The sequence below is a fragment of the Leucopleurus acutus genome (assembly GCF_964270905.1).
Source record: "Leucopleurus acutus genome assembly, chromosome: 7".
In the NCBI taxonomy this organism is placed as follows: Eukaryota; Metazoa; Chordata; class Mammalia; order Artiodactyla; family Delphinidae; genus Leucopleurus; species Leucopleurus acutus.
Window position 1 is genome coordinate 55,499,002 of NC_139150.1, and position 22,731 is coordinate 55,521,732.

The 22,731-nt window shown below is 37.8% G+C and overlaps 1 protein-coding gene across 1 annotated transcript in view; it reads left to right on the forward strand.

Moving 5' to 3' along the window:
- JAK2 (Janus kinase 2) overlaps positions 1-22,731 on the forward strand; it is a 163,418-nt gene that overhangs the window by 103,039 nt on the left and 37,648 nt on the right. The window contains exon 6 of the mRNA XM_082842536.1: positions 12,702-12,847. Coding sequence (XP_082698662.1) covers positions 12,702-12,847 — 146 coding nt within the window. The remainder of the gene's footprint in view (positions 1-12,701; positions 12,848-22,731) is intronic.

Consider the following 22,731-nt stretch of genomic DNA (forward strand, 5'->3'; position numbering starts at 1 on the left):
TTTTGAGTTTATTTGTGTATACAGTGTGAGGGTGTCTTCTAATTTCATTGATTTATATGCAGCAGTCCAACTTTCCCAACACCACTTGCTGAAGAGACTTTTTTCCATTGTATATTCTTGTCTCCTTTGTTGAAGATTAATTGACTGTAAGTGTGTGGGTTTATTTCTGGGCTCTATATTCTGTTCCACTGATCCATATGTCTGTTTTTGTACCAGTACCACACTATTTTGATTACTGTAGCTTTTAATATTGTCTGAAGTCTGGAAGGATTATGCCTCCTGCTTTGCTCTTTTTCCTCAGGATTGCTCTGGCAATTCTGGGTCTTTTATGGTTTCATACAAATTTTAGGATTATTTGGGAATTCCCTGGTGGTCTAGTGGTTAGGACTTGGCACTTTCAATGCTGGGGCCCAGGTTCAATCCCTGGTCAGGAACTAAGAATCCTGCAGGCTGCACGGCACAGCCAAAACTAAAAAATGAAAATTAGGATTATTAGTTCTGTGAAAAATGTCATGGGTAATTTGAAGGGATTGCATTAAATCTGTAGATTTCTTTGGGTAGTATGGCCATTTTAACAATATTAATTCTTCCAATCCAAGAGCATGGGATATCTTTGTATTTCTTTGAATCATCTTCAGTTTCCTTTATTAATGTTTTATAGTTTTCAGCATATAAGTCTTTCACCTCCTTGATCAGCTTTATTCCTAATTATTTTATTTTCTTGGATGTGGTTTTAAAAGGGATGGTTTTTTAACGTTCCTTTTCTGATATTTCACTTTTAGTGTAAAGAAATGCAACCGTTCTGTATGTTAATCTTTTATTCTGCTACCTTGCTGAATTCGTTTATCAGTTCTAGTAGTTTTTGTGTGGAGTCTTTAGGGTTTTCTGCATCTAGTGTCATGTCACCTGCATGTAATGACAGTTTTATGTTTTGAGGTAATTTTTGTATGGTGTAAGGTAAGGGTCCATCTTCATTGTTTTGCATGTGGATATCCAGTTTTTTCAGCACCATTTGTTGAAAAGACTATCCTTTCTCTGCTGAATGGTCTTGTTGCTCTTGTCAAAAACCATTTGAAAACCAACCAACTTTTTACAGCTTCCTTTGTTTCAGTAGTCATTAAGAAAAGAGAGAGGGCTTCCCTGGTGCCTCAGAGGTTGAGAGTCTGCCTGCCGATGCAGGGGACATGGGTTCGTGCCCCGGTCCGGGAGGATCCCACATGCCGCGGAGCGGCTGGGCCCGTGAGCCATGGCCGCTGAGCCTGTGCGTCTGGAGCCTGTGCTCTGCAACAGGAGAGGCCACGGCAGTGAGAGGCCCGTGTACTGCATTAAAAAAAAAAGAAAGAAAGAAAAGAGACAGGCCTCTGAGAAGAGTGTACTATGAAGTTATGACTTTATACTGCTTTTAGAATTATATTATTTCATCTATTCTGCAGATCTGGTTTATTTTGATGGAATGCTAGTTAAGTTCCATTAATAAGGCAAGTTTTCCTAAACTATTCATTGATCTACTTTACCCTAATATTACTACTATGACATCTCATACTTCTTTTTCTTTTTTTTCTTTTTTTTTTTTAACATCTTTATTGGGGTATAATTGCTTTACAATGGTGTGTTAGTTTCTGCTTTATAACAAAGTGAATCAGTTATACATATACATATGTTCCCATATCTCTTCCCTCTTGCATCTCCCTCCCTCCCACCCTCCCTATCCCACCCCTCCAGGCGGTAACAAAGCACCTAGCTGATCTCCCTGTACCATGCGGCTGCTTCCCACTAGCTATCTACCTTACGTTTGTTACTGTGTATATGTCCATGACTCTCTCTCGCCCTGTCACAGCTCACCCTTCCCCCTCCCCATATCCTCAAGTCTGTTCTCCAGTAGGTCTGTGTCTTTATTCCTGTCTTACCCCTAGGTTCTTCATGACATTTTTTTTTCTTCTTAAATTCCATATATATGTGTTAGCATACGGTATTTGTCTTTTTCTTTCTGACTGACTTCACTCTGTATGACAGACTCTAGGTCTATCCACCTCATTACAAATAGCTCAATTTCATTTCTTTTTATGGCTGAGTAATATTCCATTGTATATATGTGCCACATTTTCTTTATCCACTCATCCGATGATGGGCACTTAGGTTGTTTCCATGTCCGGGCTATTGTAAATAGAGCTGCAGTGAACATTTTGGTACATGACTCTTTTTGAATTTTGGTTTTCTCAGGGTATATGCCAAGTAGTGGGATTGCTGGGTCATATGGTGGTTCTATTTGTAGTTTTTTAAGGAACCTCCATACTGTTCTCCATAGTGGCTGAACCAATTCACATTCCCACCAGCAGTGCAAGAGTGTTCCCTTTTCTCCACACCCTCTCCAGCATTTATTGTTTCTAGATTTTTTGATGATGGCCATTCTGACTGGTGTGAGATGATATCTCATTGTACTTTTGATTTGCATTTCTCTAATGATTAATGATGTTGAGCATTCTTTCATGTGTTTGTTGGCAGTCTGTATATCTTCTTTGGAGAAATGTCTGTTTAGGTCTTCTGCCCATTTTTGGATTGGGTTGTTTGTTTTTTTCTTATTGAACTGCATGAGCTGCTTGTAAATTTTGGAGATTAATCCTTTGTCAGTTGCTTCATTTGCAAATATTTTCTCCCATTCTGAGGGTTGTCTTTTGGTCTTGTTTATGGTTTCCTTTGCTGTGTAAAAGCTTTGAAGTTTCATTAGGTCCCATTTGTTTATTTTTGTTTTTATTTCCATTACTCTAGGAGGTGGGTCAGAAAGGATCTTGCTGTGATTTATGTCACAGAGTGTTCCGCCTTTGTTTTCCTCTAAGAGTTTGATAGTTTCTTGCCTTACATTTAGGTCTTTAATCCATTTTGAGCTTATTTTTGTGTATGGTGTGAGGGAGTGATCTAATCTCATACTTTTACATGTATCTGTCCAGTTTTCCCAGCACCACTTATTGAAGAGGCTGTCCTTGCTCCACTGTATATTCCTGCCACCTTTATCAAAGATAAGGTGTCCATATGTGCGTGGGTTTATCTCTGGGCTTTCTATCCTGTTCCATTGATCTATCTTTCTGTTTTTGTGCCAGTACCATACTGTCTTGATTACTGTAGCTTTGTCATATAGTCTGAAGTCAGGGAGCCTGATTCCTCCAGCTTCTTTTTTCGTTCTCAAGATTGCTTTGGATATTCGGGGTCTTTAGTGTTTCCATACAAATTGCAAAATTTTTTGTTCTAGTTCTGTGAAAAATGCCAGTGGTAGTTTGATAGGGATTGCATTGAATCTATAGATTGCTTTGGGTAGTAGAGTCATTTTCACAATGTTGATTCTTCCAATCCAAGAACATGGTATATCTCTCCATCTATTTGTATCATCTTTAATTTCTTTCATCAGTGTCTAATTTTCTGCATACAGGTCTTTTGTCTCCCTAGGTAGGTTTATTCCTAGATATTTTATTCTTTTTGTTGCAATGGTAAAGGGGAGTGTTTTCTTGATTTCTCTTTCAGATTTTTCATCATTAGTATATAGGAATGCCAGAGATTTCTGTGCATTAATTTTGTATCCTGCTACTTTACCAAATTCATTGATTAGCTCTAGTAGTTTTCTGGTAGCATCTTTAGGATTCTCCTTGTATAGTATCATGTCATCTGCAAACAGTGACAGCTTTACTTCTTCTTTTCTGATTTGAATTCCTTTTATTTCCTTTTCTTCTCTGATTGCTGTAGCTAAAACTTCCAAAACTGTGTTGAATAAGAGTGGTGAGAGTGGGCAACCTTGTCTTGTTCCTGATCTTAGTGGAAACACTTTCAGTTTTTCACAATTGAGGACGATGTTGGCTGTGGGCTTGTCATATATGGCCTTTATTATGTTGAGGAAAGTTCCCTCTATGCCTACTTTCTTCAGGGTTATCATAAATGGGTGTTGAATTTTGTCAAAAGCTTTCTCTGCATCTATTGAGATGATCATATGGTTTTTCTCCTTCAATTTGTTAATATGGTTTATCCCATTGATAGATTTGCGTATATTGAAGAATCCTTGCATTCCTGGAATAAACCCCACTTGATCATGGTGTATGATCCTTTTAATGTGCTGTTGGATTCTGTTTGCTAGTATTTTGTTGAGGATTTTTGCATCTATGTTCATCAGTGATATTGGCCTATAGTTTTCTTTCTTTGTGTCATCCTTGTCTGGTTTTGGTATCAAGGTGATGGTGGCCTCATAGAAGGAATTTGGGAGTGTTCCTCCCTCTGCTATATTTTGGAAGAGTTTGAGAAGGATAGGTGTTAGCTCTTCTCTAAATGTTTGATAGAATTCGCCTGTGAAGCCATCTGGTCCTGGGCTTTTGTTTGTTGGAAGAGTTTTAATCACAGTTTTAATTTCAGTGCTTGTGATTGATTTGTTCGTATTTTCTATTTCTTCCTGATTCAGTCTTGGCAGGTTGTGCATTTCTAAGAATTTGTCCATTTCTTCCAGATTGTCCATTTTATTGGCATAGAGTTGCTTGTAGTAATCTCTCATGATCTTTTGTATTTCTGCAGTGTCAGTTGTTACTTCTCCTTTTTCATTTCTAATTCTATTGATTTGAGTCTTCTCCCTTTTTTTCTTGATGAGTCTGGCTAGTGGTTTATCTATTTTGTTTATCTTCTCAAAGAACCAGCTTTTAGTTTTATTGATCTTTGCTATTGTTTCCTTCATTTCTTTTTCATTTATTTCTGATATGATTTTTATGATTTCTTTCCTTCTGCTAGCTTTGGGGTTTTTTTCTTCTTCTTTCTCTAATTGCTTGAGGTGCAAGGTTAGGTTGCTTATTTGAGATGTTTCCTGCTTCTTAAGGTGGGCTTTTATTGCTATAAACTTCCCCCTTAGAACTGCTTTTGCTGCATCCCGTAGGTTTTGGGTCGTTGTGTCTCCATTGTCATTTGTTTCTAGGTATTTTTTTATTTCCTCTTTGATTTCTTCAGTGATCACTTCATTATTAAGTAGTGTATTGTTTAGCCTCCATGTGTTTGTATTTTTTGCAGATCTTTTCCTGTAATTGATATCTAGTCTCATGGCGTTGTGGTCGGAAAAGTTACTTGATACAATTTCAATTTTCTTAAATTTACCAAGGCTTGATTTGTGACCCAAGATATGATCTATCCTGGAGAATGTTCCATGAGCACTTGAGAAAAATGTATATTCTGTTGTTTTTGGATGGAGTGTCCTATAAATATCAATTAAGTCCGTCTTGTTTAATGTATCATTTAAAGCTTGTGTTTCCTTATTTATTTTCATTTTGGATGATCTGTCCATTGGTGAAACTGGAGTGTTAAAGTCTCCTACTATTAATGTGTTACTGTCGATTTCCCCTTTTATGGCTGTTAGTATTTGCCTTATGTATTGAGATGCTCCTATGTTGGGTGCATAAATATTTACAATTGTTATATCTTCTTCTTGGATTGATCCCTTGATCATTATGTAGTGTCCTTCTTTGTCTCTTCTAATAGTCCTTATTTTAAAGTCTATTTTGTCTGATAATGAGAATTGCTACTCCAGCTTTCTTTTGGTTTCCATTTGTATGGAATATCTTTTTCCATCCCCTTACTTTCAGTCTGTATGTGTCTCTAGGTCTGAAGTGAGTCTCTTGTAAACAGCATATGTAAGGGTCTTGTTTTTGTATCCATTCAGCCAATCTGTGTCTTTTGGTGGGAGCATTTAGTCCATTTACATTTAAGGTAGTTATCGATATGTATGTTCCTATTCCCATTTTCTAAATTGTTTTGGGTTCGTTATTATAGGTCTTTTCCTTCTCTTGTGTTTCTTGTCTAGAGAAGTTCCTTTAGCATTTGTTGTAAAGCTGGTTTGGTGGTGCTGAACTCTCTCAGCTTTTGCTTGTCTGTAAAGGTTTTAATTTCTCCATCAAATCTGAATGAGATCCTTGCTCGGTAGAGTACTCTTGGTTGCAGGTTTTTCTCCTTCATCTCTTCAGTATGTCCTGCCAGTCCCTTCTGGCTTGTAGGGTTTCTGCTGAGAGATCAGCTGTTAACCTTATGGGGATTCCCTTGTGTGTTATTTGTTGTTTTTCCCTTGCTGCTTTTATTGTGCTTTCTTTGTATTTAATTTTGACAGTTTGATTAATATGTGTCTTGGAGTATTTCTCCTTGGATTTATCCTGTATGGGACTCTCTGTGCTTCCTGGACTTGATTAACTATTTCCTTTCCCATATTAGGGAAGTTTTCAACTATAATCTCTTCAAATATTTTCTCAGTCCCTTTCTTTTTCTCTTCTTCTTCTGGAACCCCTATAATTCGAATGTTGGTGTGTTTAATGTTGTCCCAGTGGTCTCTGAGACTGTCCTCAGTTCTTTTCATTCTTCTTTCTTTATTCTGCTCTGCAGTAGTTATTTCCACTATTTTATCTTCCAGGTCACTTATCCGTTCTTCTGCCTCAATTATTCTGCTATTGATCCCATCTAGAGTACTTTTAATTTCATTTATTGTGTTGTTCATCGTTGCTTGTTTCATCTTTATTTCTTCTAGGTCCTTGTTAACTGTTTCTTGCATTTTGTCCATTCTATTTCCAAGATTTTGGATCATCCTTACTCTCATTATTCTGAATTCTTTTTCAGGTAGACTGCCTATTTCCTCTTCATTTGTTAGGTCTGGTGCATTTTTATCTTGCTCCTTCATCTGGTGTTTGTTTTTCTGTCTTCTCATTTTGCTTATCTTACTGTGTTTGGGGTCTCCTTTTTGCAGGCTGCAGGTTCGTAGTTCCCGCTGTTTTTGATGTCTGTCTCCAGTGGCTAAGGTTGGTTCAGTGGGTTGTGTAGGCTTCCTGGTGGAGGGGACTAGTGCCTGTGTTGTGGTGGATGAGGCTGGATCTTGTCTCTCTAGTGGGCAGGTTCACGTGTGTTGGTGTGTTTTGGGGTGTCTGTGGCCTTATTATGATTTTAGGCAGCCTCTCTGCTAATGGGTGGGGTTGTTTTCCTGTTTTGCTAGTTGTTTGGCATAGGTTGTCCAGCACTGTAGCTTTTGGTCGTTGAGTGAAGCTGGGTGCTGGTGTTAAGATGGAGGTCTCTGGGAGATTTTCGCCATTTGATATTATGTGGAGCTGGGAGGTCTCTTGTTGACCAGTGTCCTGAAGTTGGCTCTCCTACCTCAGAGGCAGAGCCCTGACTCCTGGCTGGAGCACCAAGAGCCTTTCATCTACACGGCTCAGAATAAAAGGGAGAAAAAGTAGAATTAGTAGAAGTATGAAGAAAGAAAGAAGGAAAGGAGGGAAGGAAGGAAGGAAGGAGGGAAGAAAGAAATAAGTAAAGAAGAAAAGAAGGCAAGAAGGAAAGAAAGGGAGGGAGGGAGGGAGGAAGGAAGGAAGGAGGGAAAGAAGGAAAAACAGAAAGAAAGAAGATACAGTAAAATAAAATAAAGTATAATAAAGTTATTGAATTAAATAATACTTATTTAGAAAAAGAAAAAAAAAGGGACGGATAGAACCTTAGGACAAATGTTGGAAGCAAAGCTATACAGACAAAATCTTACACAGAAGCATACACATACACCCTCCCAAAAAGAGGTAAAGGGGAAAAAACCATAAATCTTGCTCTCAGAGACCACCTCCTCAATTTGGGATGATTCGTTGTCTAAAGGAGGGAAGGAAGGAAGGAAAGAAAGAAAGAACGAAGGTAAAGTATAATAAAGTTATTAAAATTAAAATTATTAAGAAAAAAAATTTAAAAAACCATGGACGGATAGAACCCTAGGACAAATGGTGGAAGCAAAACTATACAGAGAATAACTCACACAGAAGCATACACATACACATTCACAAAAAGAGGAAAAGGGGAAAAAAATCATAGATCTTGCTCTGGAAGCCCACCTCCTCAATTTGGGATGACTTGTCTATTCATGTATTCCACAGATGCAGGGTACATCAAGTTGATTATGGACCTTTAATCCTCTGTTCCTGAGGCTGCTGGGAGAGATTTCCCTTTCTCTTCTTTGTTCGCACAGCTGGGGGGCTCAGCTTTGTATTTGGCCCTGCCTCTGCATGTAGGTCGCTGGAGGGCGTCTTTTTTTTGCTCAGACAGGACGGGTTTAAAGGAGCCGCTGATTCGGGGGCTCTGGCGCACTCAGGCCGGGGGGTAGGGAGGGGCACTGCGTGCGGGGTGGGCCTGCGGCGGCAGAGGCCGGCATGACGTTGCACCAGCCTGAGGCCCGCCGTGCGTTCTCCCGGGGAAGTGTCCCTGGATCCCGGGAACCTGGCAGTGGCGGGCTGCACAGGCTCCAAGGAAGAGGGGTGTGGATAGTGACCTGTGCTCGCACACAGGCCCGTTGGTGGCGGCAGCAGCAGCCTTAGCGTCTCCCGCCTGTCCCTGGGGTCCGTGCTTTTAGCCGCGGCTCGCGCCCGTCTCTGGGGGTTCGCGCTTTTAGCCGCGGCTCACGCCCGTCTCTGGAGTTCCTTTAAGCAGCGCTCTTAAACCCCTCTCCTCGCGCACCAGGAAACAAAGAGGGAAGAAAAAGTCTCTTGCCTCTTCTGCAGGTGCAGACTTTTCCCCGGACTCCCTCCCGGCTAGCCGTGGTGCACAAACCCCTTCAGGCTATGTTCAAGCCGCCAACCCCAGTCCTCTCCCTGCGCTCAGTCAGATACCAAAACCCGAGCCTTAGCTCGCAGCCCCGCCCGCCCCGGTGGATGAGTAGACAAGCGTCTCGGGCTGGTGAGTGCCGGTCGGATCCTCTGTGCGGGAATCTCCCCGCTTTGCCCTCCGCACCCGTTGCTGTGCACTCCTCCACGGCTTCAAAGCTCCTCCCTCCGCCTCCCGCAGTCTCCGCCCGCGAAGGGGCTTCCTAGTGTGTGGAAACTTTTCCTCCTTCACAGCTCCCTCCCACTGGTGCAGGTGCCGTCCCTATTCTTTTGTCTCTGTTTTTTCTTTTTTTCTTTTGCCCTACCCAGGTACGTGGGGAGTTTCTTGCCTTTTGGGAGGTCTGAGGTCTGCCAGCCTTCAGTAGGTGTTCTGTAGGAGTTGTTCCACGTGTAGATGTATTTCTGGTGTATCTGTGGGGAGGAAGGTGATCTCCGCGTCTTACTCTTCCACCATCTTCAAGGTCCCCCCCTCATACTTCTAATCTAGAAAAATTATGGGTTATTTCCAGTTTTGTCTTCCTAGGAGGGATTTTCTTATTTAGGATGGCAAAATAATTTCACAGTAGAATCCTAAATTGTGTCTACACACTACCACATGCAATTTTCTATTACTTAATGTTTCTATTTCTCTAAATCCATGCCTAGAAAATAAATAAGGTAATAATTAACTTATTCTCAAATTGTATTGATATCAGGTTAGACTTTATGCATATTATAGACTAAATATAGCAGATTTGATCAGTGATATCACCAGATTGTAAGAAAACATTGACATTATAAAATAACTGAAAAAATAGTTCAGCCACTAAAGTTTTTAAAGCACAGTATAAAAGACAGTATTGTAGAAAGATAGATTTGGAAGCAGTAAGCAAATAAAAGCTAAAAGTGAGATGGTCCTTTTTGGCTGTGTTGGGTCTTCGTTGCTGCACATGGGCTTTCTCTAGTTGTGAGCGGGGGCTACTCCTCATTGCAGTGCACGAGCTTCTTATTGCAGTGGCTTCTCTTGTTGCGGAGCACGGGCTCTAGGCGTGCAGGCTTCAGTAGTTGTGGTTCACAGGTTCTAGAGCGCAGGCACAGTAGTTGTGGCTCACGGGCTTAGTTGCTCCGTGGCATGTGGGATATTCCCGGACCAGGGCTCGAACCCGTGTCCGCTGCATTGGCAGGCATATTCTTAACCATTGAGCCACCAGGGAAGTCCCGAGATGGGCCTTTTAAATTCATTTTTCTACTGAAGATTGTCTTTATATCATCAACTTTGTCTACTCAGCCAATAAATATACTGTTGCCATGTGAGTAACCTTTAATTAATTCATGTATGTTCAGCCAAAAAGTGGATATTTACTTTGTGTTCTTTCTTGGTTCATCTTTGATTCTGTGACTGTAACTGTTTTCTTATTTTTCTGGCTGAATGCAGATAAAATTTCTTGATTCAAATGTTGTTTTTAGCTACCCATATGAAAAACTACTTTTCTACAGTTTTAATTAAACAAAATTTTTATTGATACATACTGTAGGAAGTAGGAAGGCTGGTTTAAGATAATATGCTTTGGCATTTGGGACTGTATTTCATTTGTAACTTTTCTCTAATGGATATTTGGTTGATTATCTTGTTAGCACTGCTCTCACTAATTTTATCTTTGGGTCATGAGTTCCACAGAATATCCTCATAAACAGAATTTATTATCCTCTGGTCCTACATAGTATATGAAACAAAAGCAAGCTATTAAAAATAATCTACCTAGTCATTACTAATCTGTAGCTCTTTCTTAATCAGAATGACTTACTTACATATTTTCAAATATGTGGTGAAATAAGTATTTGAAATTGAGCAAAAAGAAATCTAACTCCTTCTATGAATTAATTTTGTATTGCAAACATTTAGACCTTTGTTTGGTTAATACTGGTTATTTCATGGTTTGTGTCTTTTAAGTAATATATTTTCTTATACAAAAATGTTTCTAATTTGTTAATAGAAAGTTAAATATATTAAAAAAATTGTTTTATTGGAGTATAGTTGATTTACAATGTTGTGTTAGTTTCAGGTACAGCAAAGTGAATCAGTTATACATATACATATAGCCACTCTTTTTGGATTAATCTCCCATATAGGCCATTACAGAGTATTGAGTAGAGTTCCCTGTGCTATACAGTAGGTCCTTATTAGTTATCTATTTTATATATAGTAGTGTGTATATGTCATTCCCAGTCTCCCGTATTATCCCTCCCCCACTTAGCCCCTGGTAACTGTAAGTTTGTTTTCTACATGTGTAACTCTATTTCTGTTTTTGTAGATAAGTTCATTTGTACCCTGTTTTTTAGATGCTACCTATAAGTGATATCATATTATATTAAACAAATATACTTTTAAATGCGTATTTATTTCTTTTAGTAAAATTTTTTTAATTCATGTAAAACTTTAATTTCATGAGTTGTTTTCATAGCAAAGAAGGGAGATACCTATATAAAATATAGAAGATCCTTTATTTCTCTTATTTAGTTTAAACCTTGGTTGGTATTTCAGCCAATATTATGGCTTTTACCTTTCTTATAAAGAAAATTGCTATTATTTTTAGAATATTGGTGCTTTTAACCTTCTACCCCTTTCTTTCTCCCCATTACATGTCCAGTCTGATTTTATCCATGTCCCTAAATCATCCAGATCAAAATCTTGGAACTTCTCTTTTCTTCATTCTTTATATATAATTAGGAAGTTAGCAGTTTTTTCAGACTCTTTTACTGTCTTCTGTTCTCTACATCAGATCCTTACTATCTCATATCTGAACCGTTACTGCAGCCTCTTAAAGAGTCTCCTTGAATACTTTAGTTTCTTAAAGCACTTCTGTCATTGCTACTTCTACAAATGAAACAGGCTTGATGCTTTAAGAAAAGATTCTTTAGAAACTGCTGCTTTGGGAATTCCCTGGTGGCACAGTGGTTAAGAATCTGCCTGCCAATGCAGGGGACACGGGTTCGAGCCCTGGTCCGGGAAGATCCCACATGCCGTGGAGCAGCTAAGCCCATGCGCCACAACTACTGAGCCTGCGCTCTAGAGCCTGCGAGCCACAACTACTGAGCCCGCGAGCCACAACTACTGAAGCCTGCACGCCTAGAGCCCATGCTCCACAACAAGAGAAGCCACCGCAATGAGAAGCCTGTGCACTGCAACAAAGAGTAGCCCCCGCTTACCACAACTAGAGAAAGCCCGCATGCAGCAACGAAGACCCAACACAGCCAAAAATAAATAAATAAATTTATTAAAAAAAAAAAAAAGAAACATGCTTTTAAGAAAATGGTTCTGTGTTGCTTCTAGGATCAAGTCATTGAAGGGTACCTGCAGTCTGACCCCAACTTACTTTTCCAGGTTTTAATTCACTCTGTTCCCTTACAGTTGTGTGCCCCAACCAAACTACTTCACATCTCTGAACATGCCTTGTGCTTTCTTTTTGTGTCATTTCTTCTATTTCCTCATCCTCTTTTGTGCTCATCAAAAATGTCTTCATGTTCAAAGAATACATGAAATTTAAAATTTTCTGTGAAACCTTCCCTAATTACCCCTACTGGATATAATCTCAATTTCTTTTATGTTCCTAAGGTATCTGTTGTGTGGTACTTACTATACAGTGTCTGTCATTATAATTTTTTGTTTACTTGTTTCACGTCCCTCCTACATTTTAGTCTCCTTGGAGGCTGTGGCCACATGTTACTAAGGCCAAAACAGTCCTTAGTAGAATGCTTTGAGCATATTTGGAACTCAGTACATATTTAATTAATATCTATTTTAATTTAGGTAATTTTGATGTAGAAGTTATAATTGAAAATATAAGCAGTGAATAGATTGATGTCATAAATATATTCTATAATTGGGAACCCAATTTAAATCAGTTTCAATTTGCAAAAGAACTTATACTAAAATTTTATGGCAAAATGTTTCAAAATCAAGGGAGGAGTTTTTGTTCTTTTTAAATGCATATATTCTGGAAATTACGTTATAGGTTAAAATACAACAGTAGATTAAACTGTGATAGTGAAACTAATGAGATATTTTCTTCTAAATTTCTTTTCTTTTTACTTTAGTGGAGGCATGATTTTTTGCATGGATGGATAAAAGTACCTGTTACTCATGAAACACAGGAAGAATGTCTTGGGATGGCGGTGTTAGATATGATGAGAATAGCCAAAGAAAAGGATCAGACCCCCCTGGACATCTATAGCTCTGTCAGGTAATTTCCTTATGTAAATCCATATTCATAAATATGAACAGTTACAGTTTTTATATAAGTTATTTGTGTTTTCTGTGTTTGCCCATACTTTTTTTTGGTGTGGGTTGTTTTTGTTTTTATTGAATGATTCTTTAAATTCTATAGTGCTTTACAATTTTCAGAAGTTCCAAACACATGATTTCATATAATCCCATAATCATTTTTTTCCCTCTACCCCTATAGTATCCCCTCCTCCTTTCCCTCTCCCAACTGGTAACCACTAGTTTGTTCTCCATATCTGTGAGGCTGCTTCTTTTTTGTTTCATTCACTAGTTTGTTGTATTTTTTAGATTCCACATATAAGTGAAACCATACAGTATTTGTCTTTCTCTGTCTGACTTATTTCACTTAGCATAATGCCCTCCAAGTCCATCCGTGTTGCTGCAAATGGCAAAATTTCATTCTTTTTCATGGCTGAGTAGTCTTCCATTGTGTGTATATATGTATGTACGTATGTATATACCACATCTTCTTTATTCATTGACCTGTTAGTGGACACTTACATTGCTTCCATACCTTGGCAATTGTAAATAATGCTGCTGTGAACATTGGGGTGCATGTATCTTTTTGAATTAGTGTTTTTGTTTCTTTTGGCTGTATACCCAGGAGTAGAATTGCTAGGTCCTATGGTAGTTTTAATTGTAATTTTTTGAGAAGCCTCCATACTGTTTTCCACAGTGGCAGCACCAATTTACATTCTCCCTCTCCAACATTTGTTATGTGGTTTTTTTTTTTTTGGATGATAGCCATTCTGATGGGTGTGAAGTGATATCTCATTGTGGCTTCGATTTGCATTTCCCTGATGATTTGCAATACTGAGCATCTTTTCATGTGCCTGATGGCCATCTGCATTTCCTCTTTGGAAATATGTTTATTCAGTTCTTTTGCCCATTTTTTAATTGGGTTGTTTATTTTTTGATGTTGAGTTGTGTGAGCTGTTTATATATGTTGGATGTTAATCTTTCATCAGTCATATCATTTGCAAATATCTTGTCCCATTCAGTAGGTTGTCTTTTCATTTTGTTGATGGTTTCCTGTGCTGTGCAAAAGCTTTTAAGCTTAATTAGGTCCCATTTGTTTATTTTTGCTTTTATTTCCTTTGCTTTAGGAGATGGATCCAAAAAAATATTGCTGCAATTTATGTCAGAGACTGTTCTGCCTATGTTTTCCTCTAGGAATTTTATAGTATATGGTCTTACATTTAGATCTTTAATCCATTTTAAGTTTATTTTTGTGTGTGGTGTTAGAGAATGTTCTAATTTCATTCTTTTACATCTAGCTGTCCAGTTTCCCCAGCACTGCTGAGAACTGTCTTTTCTCCATTGTATAGTTTTGCCTCCTTTGTCATAGATTAATTGACCATAAGTCTGTGGGTTTATTTCTGGGCTCTCTATTCTGTTCCATTGATCTCTGTGTGTCTGTTTTTCTACCAGTGCTATACTGTTTTGATGACTGTAGCGTTGTAGGATAGTCTGAAGTCAGGTAGAGTGATTCCTCCAGCTCCGTTTTTCTTTCTAAAGAATGTTTTGGGGGCTTCCCTGGTGGCGCAGTGGTTGAGAGTCCGCCTGCCAATGCAGGGGACACGGGTTTGTGCCTCGGTCTGGGAAGATCCCACATGCTGTGGAGTGGCTGGGCCCGTGAGCCATGGCCGCTGAGCCTGTGCGTCTGGAGCCTGTGCTTCTCAATAGGAGAGGCCACAACAGTGAGAGGCCCACGTACCGCAAAAAAAATAAAGAAATAAAATGTTTTGGGTATTTGGGGTCTTTTGTGTCTCCATACGAATTTTAAAATTATTTATTCTAGTTCTGTGAAAAATGCCATTGGTATTTTGATAGGGATTGCATTGAATCTGTAGATTGCCTTGGGTAGTATAGTCATTTTAACAATATTAATTCTTCCAGTCCAAGAACCTGGTATATCTTTTCATCTGTTTGTCATCTTCATTTTGTCTCATCAGTGTTTTATTGTTTTCTGAATACAAGTCTTTTACCTCCTTAGGTAACTTTACTCCTAGGTATTTTATTTTTTGATTTTATAATAATTAAGTATTGTATGAGTAACTTTTCTTCCTTATGTAACGTGGACTTTGTGAGATAAAAGAAATCATTATTTTTTCCTTTTTCTTTTTCCTGTTTTATTGAAATATAGTTGACATATAGCACTGTAACAATGTAAGGTGTACGGCAAAATGACTTGACTTACATAATAATGAAATTATTATCACATTAGATTTGGTTAACATCCATCATCTCATGTAGATGGAAAAAAAGAGAAAGAAAAAATATCTTTTCCTTCTGATGAGAACTCTTAGGATCTACCTTCTTAACAGCTTTCAAGTAATACCATACAGCAATGCTAACTGTAGTACATTACATTCTGAGTACTTATTTATTGTATAATTAAAAGAAATTACTGAAAGAGTTGGAGTACTACAGAAAATATCATAGTGTTAACTGAACTCGGGTTTGGCTGCTCACTGCTTGAAAGCCAATACTTGAGAGACGAGTGCTTGTAGGAATGGAAAGATTGCTTTATTCTGGAGGCCAGCAACCTGGGGAGAATGGAGATTCGTGTCCCACAACCACCTCCAAATATTCTGCTCAGCCATGAAAGTTTTTAAAGGGAGAAAGGGGAAGTAATCTCAGTCTGTCATTGAGGCAGGAGTCACATTCTTCACCATCTCCCACTGCATGTGAGTTTGTCGACTCCTAGTGATCTTTCTTTAGATGGTATCTTTTTCACACAGTTTGCTCATGAGATTACTGAAGGGGAAGCTGGGGAAAAGAGCTTATCATCTCTTAATTACTTATTCTTCATTTCTTCTTAAATCTAAGAAAAGTATCAACAGGTTAGGCGAGGCATTGGGTGATCAAAAGATTTGAAAGATGTGCTTGGGCTGGAGGCTGGTTAAAATATAGCTTTGCTAAAGTGACAAGACAAAAGGGGTCCCCTGCAGAGAGCTGCTTCCTGCAAAGGGTTGCTTCCTGCAAAGAGCTGCCTACAAATCCCCACTGTCAGACACCATTCCATTTCTATGGGATTATGGGTGAAGGTCTGTCTTCTGTAACTTCTTCATGCTGACATAGGGTGTGCTGTATTCTTAGAGTAGAAGATGTCAACATGGGTCTGTAGCATCTCTTTGCTGGCAGTTTTAGTTGCCCACTTACATATACGGGTAGAACAAGCTACAATTATTTTGAAGCCCACAAAGATACAGATTATTAAGAGCAATAGTGTTATTCCCATTCTCTTGAGGCTGGTTCTTGGAATTGTGCTAGCCATAGATTCAGTACATCTCAAGATGGAGCAGCTTATGTCATGGTCACAGTCTGGTCATCATGCAGTTAGCTCTTCCCCTCTGGTGGCAGTTATAGTATCTGTACAACTCAGGAATGTACATCAGACACTGAAAGGTTCTGTGACTCTATTGTCCTAATTATTAATTTCTTGGGCCTGCTCTTTGTGACTGAGGGAGTCCTGGGAGACTTAAGCTTTTTTATATACAAGAGGAGCCTTTGTACTTGGGTGGGAGCCCACAAGGTTCTGCTTGGTTTTAATAGGTGTTCAACACCTATTTATTATTTAGTTCATTGATTCTGAAACGACTAGGTAAATTCAAAGGAATGAAAAAAACACCTGGAGACATAATTTCTGGTAAGCACAAATTGTATGAATAATTGAGTCAGTATTTCTCCATATTTTACTTGAATTAGTATCACCTGAGGTTCCTGTTAAAACAGAAGATTCTTGGGCTCTAACCCAAGAAGTTGGAATTAGTAAATCTGAGGTGATGCCTACAAATATGAATTTTTACAAGTGTTGTAGGAGATTTTTAAAAATTTCAGCTTTATTGAGGTGTATTTGACATATAAAATTGTTAAGATATTTAAAGTGTACATCATGGTATATATACATATGCATTGTAAAACGATTCCCTCTATCTAGTTTATTAACACATCCATCACCTCACATATTTTTCTTTTTTTTTTTCTTTTTGGTGAGAACATTTAAGTTCTACTCTCTTATTAGCAAATTTCAATAATAGACTACAGTATTATCAGTTATAGTCACCATGTTTTACATTAGCTCCTCAGACCTTATTCATCTTATAACAGATCCAGCAGATTCTTATACAAGTGATCCACATTCTCCAAATTATTCTTCTGCAAATTGAATTCTGACAGTCAAGCCTATATGATTTTTTGAAACACTACTCCTACAGCCCAGCTTTAATGGCTATAAAACTTCCACTCTTTTTAAAGGTATATATGACTATTATAAGAATGCTTTGACTTTTTTTTTGAAGTTTGAAGACTAAACATTTGTTTTACATATTATATGCTTACCTGATTAGAAGTTTGAGGACGTCATGATCTGGTTAAAATTCCTTTTATTCCTAGAAATCCTTTTCTCAATAACTGGCTTCAGTCCCTCCTTTGCTGAGTGCCCTCAAAACAGTTAAATACCCAATTTACAGGTTATCAGTTTCTGTGTTTCCCTCTTTGGTTTTAGGTATTCTTGTTTTATTTTCAGATGTCTGGTAGTCCTTAACCTGAGGGTGCAGGCCATAGGGTATGATTTCAGGAACTCAATGAGGTGTCTTGAAGATTCCAACATCTAAAGGAAAAACGAAAACATTTCTGTTTTCCACTAATGCCTTGATCTTTATTAAAATACAAACACCTCTTAGGATAGTAACTTATTCATTTGTTCATTCATTCATTCATTTAACAACTTTTTATTGAATACCAGCTACAGCAAGACCATAGTAGAATGGAGTGAGGGAAGGAGTATCTTAGATGTCGTTAATAGAAACTGAAGGGGCTTTGCTGGTGGTGCAGTGGTTGAGAGTCCGCCTGCCAATGCAGGGGACATGGGTTCGTGCCCCGGTCCGGGAAGATCCCACATGCCGCGGAGCGGCTGGGCCCGTGAGCCATGGCCGCCGGGCCTGCGCGTCTGCAGCCTGTGCTCCGCAAATGGGAGAGGCCACAACAGTGAGAGGCCCGCATACCGCAAAAAAAAATAAATAAATAAATAGAAACTGAAGGAATTGAAAGGAATACAGTTGAAGAACAGAAACTTTGAGCCACTGAAAATGAGTTTTTAAATATGAAGCCATCTCTAGGCTTAAGCTATGATAGAACACTTATGCTTTGGAGACCATAATATTGTCCAAAATCAGTGTCCTAAAACAAGTGAATGTTTAAAAATTGTATTTCTCTGATTATCTTTACCAGGATATAAATGCATCTGCAAAATTCTGCATCATTTTTCCTTTATTTTACTTTTAAAACTGTGAAGATATTCATTATATTGATAAGATTTCATGATATTTTAAAACAGTTTTATTCAGGTATAATTTACATATCATAAAGTTCACTCATTTTAATTGTACAGTTCAATTTTTTTATTGAGTTGTAAAGGTTCTTTATATATTATGAATACAGGTCTCCAGATATAGGTTCTCCTATTTATGATTTGCAAATATTTTTCCCATCCTGTGGATTCTTTTCACTTTCTTGAAAGTATTATTTGCAGCACAAGAGTTTAAATTTTGAAGTAATCTAATTTATCTGTATTTTCCTTTGTCTTTGGTACCATGATATTTTAATATTAGATAAATAATTTATGCCTCTACTGAGGGAAAAACATGCCTGATTTGCTTGACTTCTTAATGTAATTTAACTCACTGATGTTCTCTGAATTTTCACTTCCAGCTCATTTCTGAGAAATAATCAAGGAACTCTACTCATTTTTAAAATTTTCAGGAATAATGGAAGAACAGATGAATGATTAGTTCTTGGCAGAATGAAATAAGCTTCTTTGTTCCTAGAAATATCCAGTAGAGTATGGATCTCTGACTAGTATAACTAAAAACATATTCTTTCCCAGACTTAAAAAAAAATACGTGTAAGATAACATCTCTGTGTGTCTGTGCCTGTGTGTTAGGTGCATCTGTGTCTGTGAGCACATGCCTCTGTGTGTACATATGTACCTGTATATATCAATATGTCTTTGTACATCTCTTTGTGCATGTGTATGTATAAGATACTTACTCTTTTGTATGCCAGTTCCTAATTGGACATTGTGGCTTAGGTATTGGAGTGCAGAAAATAAAGGAAACAAATAAGATTTTTCTGTTTTCATTCTCCATCTGCTCTTTAAAATCCTAGGTTTGCTAAAGGGTGGGAAGAAGAGAGCTGGGAAATGGAAAGAGTTTGAAGGAGACCCTGCTGAATTTGCAAACACTAGGCCAGGGCCAAGGCCACTTACATAGCAACTGAGGTATATTATATACCTCATATCACTAGACTCCCTTTCTAGACAACTAAGCAAATATTAGAGTTTCCAGTGGCCTACTCCAATTGTAATAATAAGATGCAGGTTTCATTTTATGGTACAAAAATAGTATAATAAGGCAAGGCTTAATTTCAGAACTTTTAGAGCCTGAATTTTAGGCTACTTTAAAAATTCAATATAAGAAAAACATCAGGAAAAATGTTTTTATGCTTCAAAAGTTAACAACTATGTCTCTTGAAAAATTTTAGTGTTTCTAACAAGTCTGGTTCGGATAGCATGACATCAAAGTGGATTCACTATATTTAAGAAATCATACATTACTGTGGTGTTAGCAAAGGATGTATGTCTGGTCCTTTATTCCAGGGATCAAAGTGGAAAGACTTGTAGTTTGTTATCTTAAACTCTTCTTTTTATGTCCAGATAAGCTTTCAAAGCCTTGTTAAATCAAGTAGCCATTGGTGTTTATGTAAATTGTAATCCAAATTTATTAAGCCTCTTGGTATAACTAAAGTTTTTGACAGAAGTAGATAAAGTAGGAATCATTTGTATTCTGATTGTATTTTTAAACCTTTTCAGTTTTTTTCCCCTACACTTACTGAGGCTCTCCTATATCCTATCAAGACTTTAATTAAATTTTATATATCTGTTTATCTACAAGTATATAATTGCCATGAAAAGGAAAGGAGTGTGACTTTTGATATCTGAAAAATGAGTAGAATTTAGTGGGTGGAGAGAGGTAAGTGTTGGAGGTGGAGAGTAGATGCTCATGGAAGAGGCCTTGTAGCAGAAGGGACCATAGGAAGAATGAAGAGAGTCAGTATGGCTAGAGCTCAAAGAGTTAGTAGGTGATGAGGCAGGGACTAGACTATGTAGAACCTTAGCAACGTGTTGATAAGGGTAAGAACACTAAGAAACTATTTAAGAGTATTAAGCAAGGGTAAAAAGATTAGATTTGTGTTTTTAAAAGATCCCCATGACTCCACACCAGTGTAGAAAACAAATCAGAGGGTTGGAAGAGAAAATGGAAATGTGGGTCAACCAGAGAGTAAGGCCACTGCAGTAGTTCCTCCAGGAGATGCAGTTGATTGGGTTAATAATGAGGAAAATGGGCAAATTAGAGAAATATTTAGAAGGTAAAAAATCAAAGGAAAATGGTGATGGATTGAATAGTGGGGGTTGATAGAGAGGTGGTATGAGGGTGATTCCTGAGTTTCTAGGGCTTGTGGAAATAGGGGAACTGTAGTGCTGTGTACTCGGATAGGGAATGCTGTAAGAGGATCTTTCAGGGGAGGATGTTAGGGGGACTCATGAGTTTGGTTTGACACATTGTTTGAGGCACTTTTGAGACATCCATGTTATAAGGGTAAATTGACTTGACTGTGGAAGATATGGGTCTGGAGCTTAGAGATCTGGGCTACAGCTAGAGATATCACAGTCATTTGCATATAGAGTGTCTAGTGCGAAAGAAAATGTAGATAAGAAGAGAAGAGGGCCCATAATTAAGTCTTGAGGAACTCCAACAATTATCACCAGCTAAAGGGGATTGAACCTGTAAAGAAGATTGACGAGTAGCCAAAGAGATGGGAAGAAAATCAGGAAAGCTAAGGGGAGACAGTTTCAAGGAGAGCATGATCAACAGTGTTGGATGCTGCTGAAAAATGACAAGTAAAATGAACAAGGAATTTGGTTTTAGCAACATGGAAGTTTTTCTTGATTTTAGCAAGAGAAGTTTCTACGGAATGATGGAACAGAAGCCAGATTGGGGTGAGTTAAGGAGTAAATGGAAGGAAGGAAAATAGAAATGGCTATATAAACTTCAAAAAGAAGCCAGATAGGCTGTAGCTGGAGGAAGATGAGGGATAAGGAAATTTTACATTTAAGATAGGAAGAACATTAGTATTTTTAAAACTTGTGGATAGAAGAGAAATAATATATAGGGTAAAATTCCCCAGAGGGTGGATATATATTAGAGGAAAAGAGGGGGTATAGGTAAGTACATGTCAAAGGAATGGCTTTAACAGATTTATACCTTATTTATTGTAACAGGTGGGAAGGAGGAGAGAATGAGTGCAGATGTATGAAAGTTTGCTAGCAAGATACTGAGGGATCTCTGCTTAGAGAAGCTTTTTTTACTTTTTCTCCCTAAGAAAGAGGTGAAGTCATTTGCCGAAAGTGAAGAGAAATGTAGCTGAGGTTTAAGGCAAAAGAAAGCTAGGAGGTTTGAGGATTTTGGAGAGGGTTTGACATAGTTGTGGGACTTGGGAAAATTAATTAAACAGAGAAATGTCATAAAAGTGATGGCAGTGATAAAAGCCTATTTGAAATTGGTGATTACGAATTTATGATGCAACCTATCTACCTTGTCAAATGACTTTCTCCAGCAGCTTTGGCTACTTGAGTACAAAACTGAGAGTTCCTTAAGTGGATTAGGGTAGAGAGGGAAAGGGAGTAAGTAAGCAGTGGTGTGCTGGTAAATGTTTAACAACCAGTTCTTAAAAAAAAAAAAAAAGGTCTGATTTGTTTGTAATTTTTGCTGATATCCATGGTTTAAAAACCCTCTCTGTGGCCAGTTTCAGAGTATCAACCTGACATTACTGAATACGGAATTGAAAAGAGATGAGGAATAGCAAACCTTTTCCACCACTCGGATATGATAGACATTTATACCTCAAAAGCATAGATAGTAGCAAAATGTAAAATAAAATTAAAAATGTAAAATAATTAGGAAGTGATGCCTTTTGAGTAATCGTTACCTATATTTTAAATATACTTAATTTGTAAGTTTATTTAAGTTAAATTTTAATGATCACTGTTTAATAATCAGTGCTATTTAACAAATAATCCTTAAAATGTAACAATAATCTCTAAACATTAGCCAGCTCCATCACTCAGGTACGGTAGAATGTGGTAAGTGATATTATGGAATGGTGCACAGAATGCTGTCATACAAAGGGAGTAGCATCTAACGAGGTTATAGAGGTCCAGAAAGGTTTCCTGGATTTGATGATGCTTGAGCTGAGACTTGTAGAATGAGTAAGAGCTAACCAGATAAGAGATGGGTGATGGGAAGGAGGATTAGCATATGTGAAGGCATGGAAATTTAATATAGTTGTACCTTCAGAAATAAAATGTTTTTCATTTGTGAGACATTGGAGCAGGAGAGAAATAAGTTATCTACCTTCCTTAGGATATTTTACATAGAGATGGAAGTACAAAAGATTCAGAACATTTCCAAATGGAATGTTTTGATTGCAAAGGAATTATTAGGAGTTATTGAAGCTTGCCTGAGAAAAATAATGCATACAAAAGAAGTGTGTTTACCTAATGTATATCGGTAGCATCTAACAAAATGTAACAATTTCCAGAATTCAGATACATTTTAGAGTACAGCCAAAAACTGGTATATAAGATAATCAGAGAAAATAAATTTTTAGACTCCAATGTTAACTAGACTATGTCTTCATTTCATTATGGAAGAAAATTAATCTCTTGCTCTAAAAATTTATGGTGACTCAGAATTTGTAAAGGCATTCACATCATCAAAC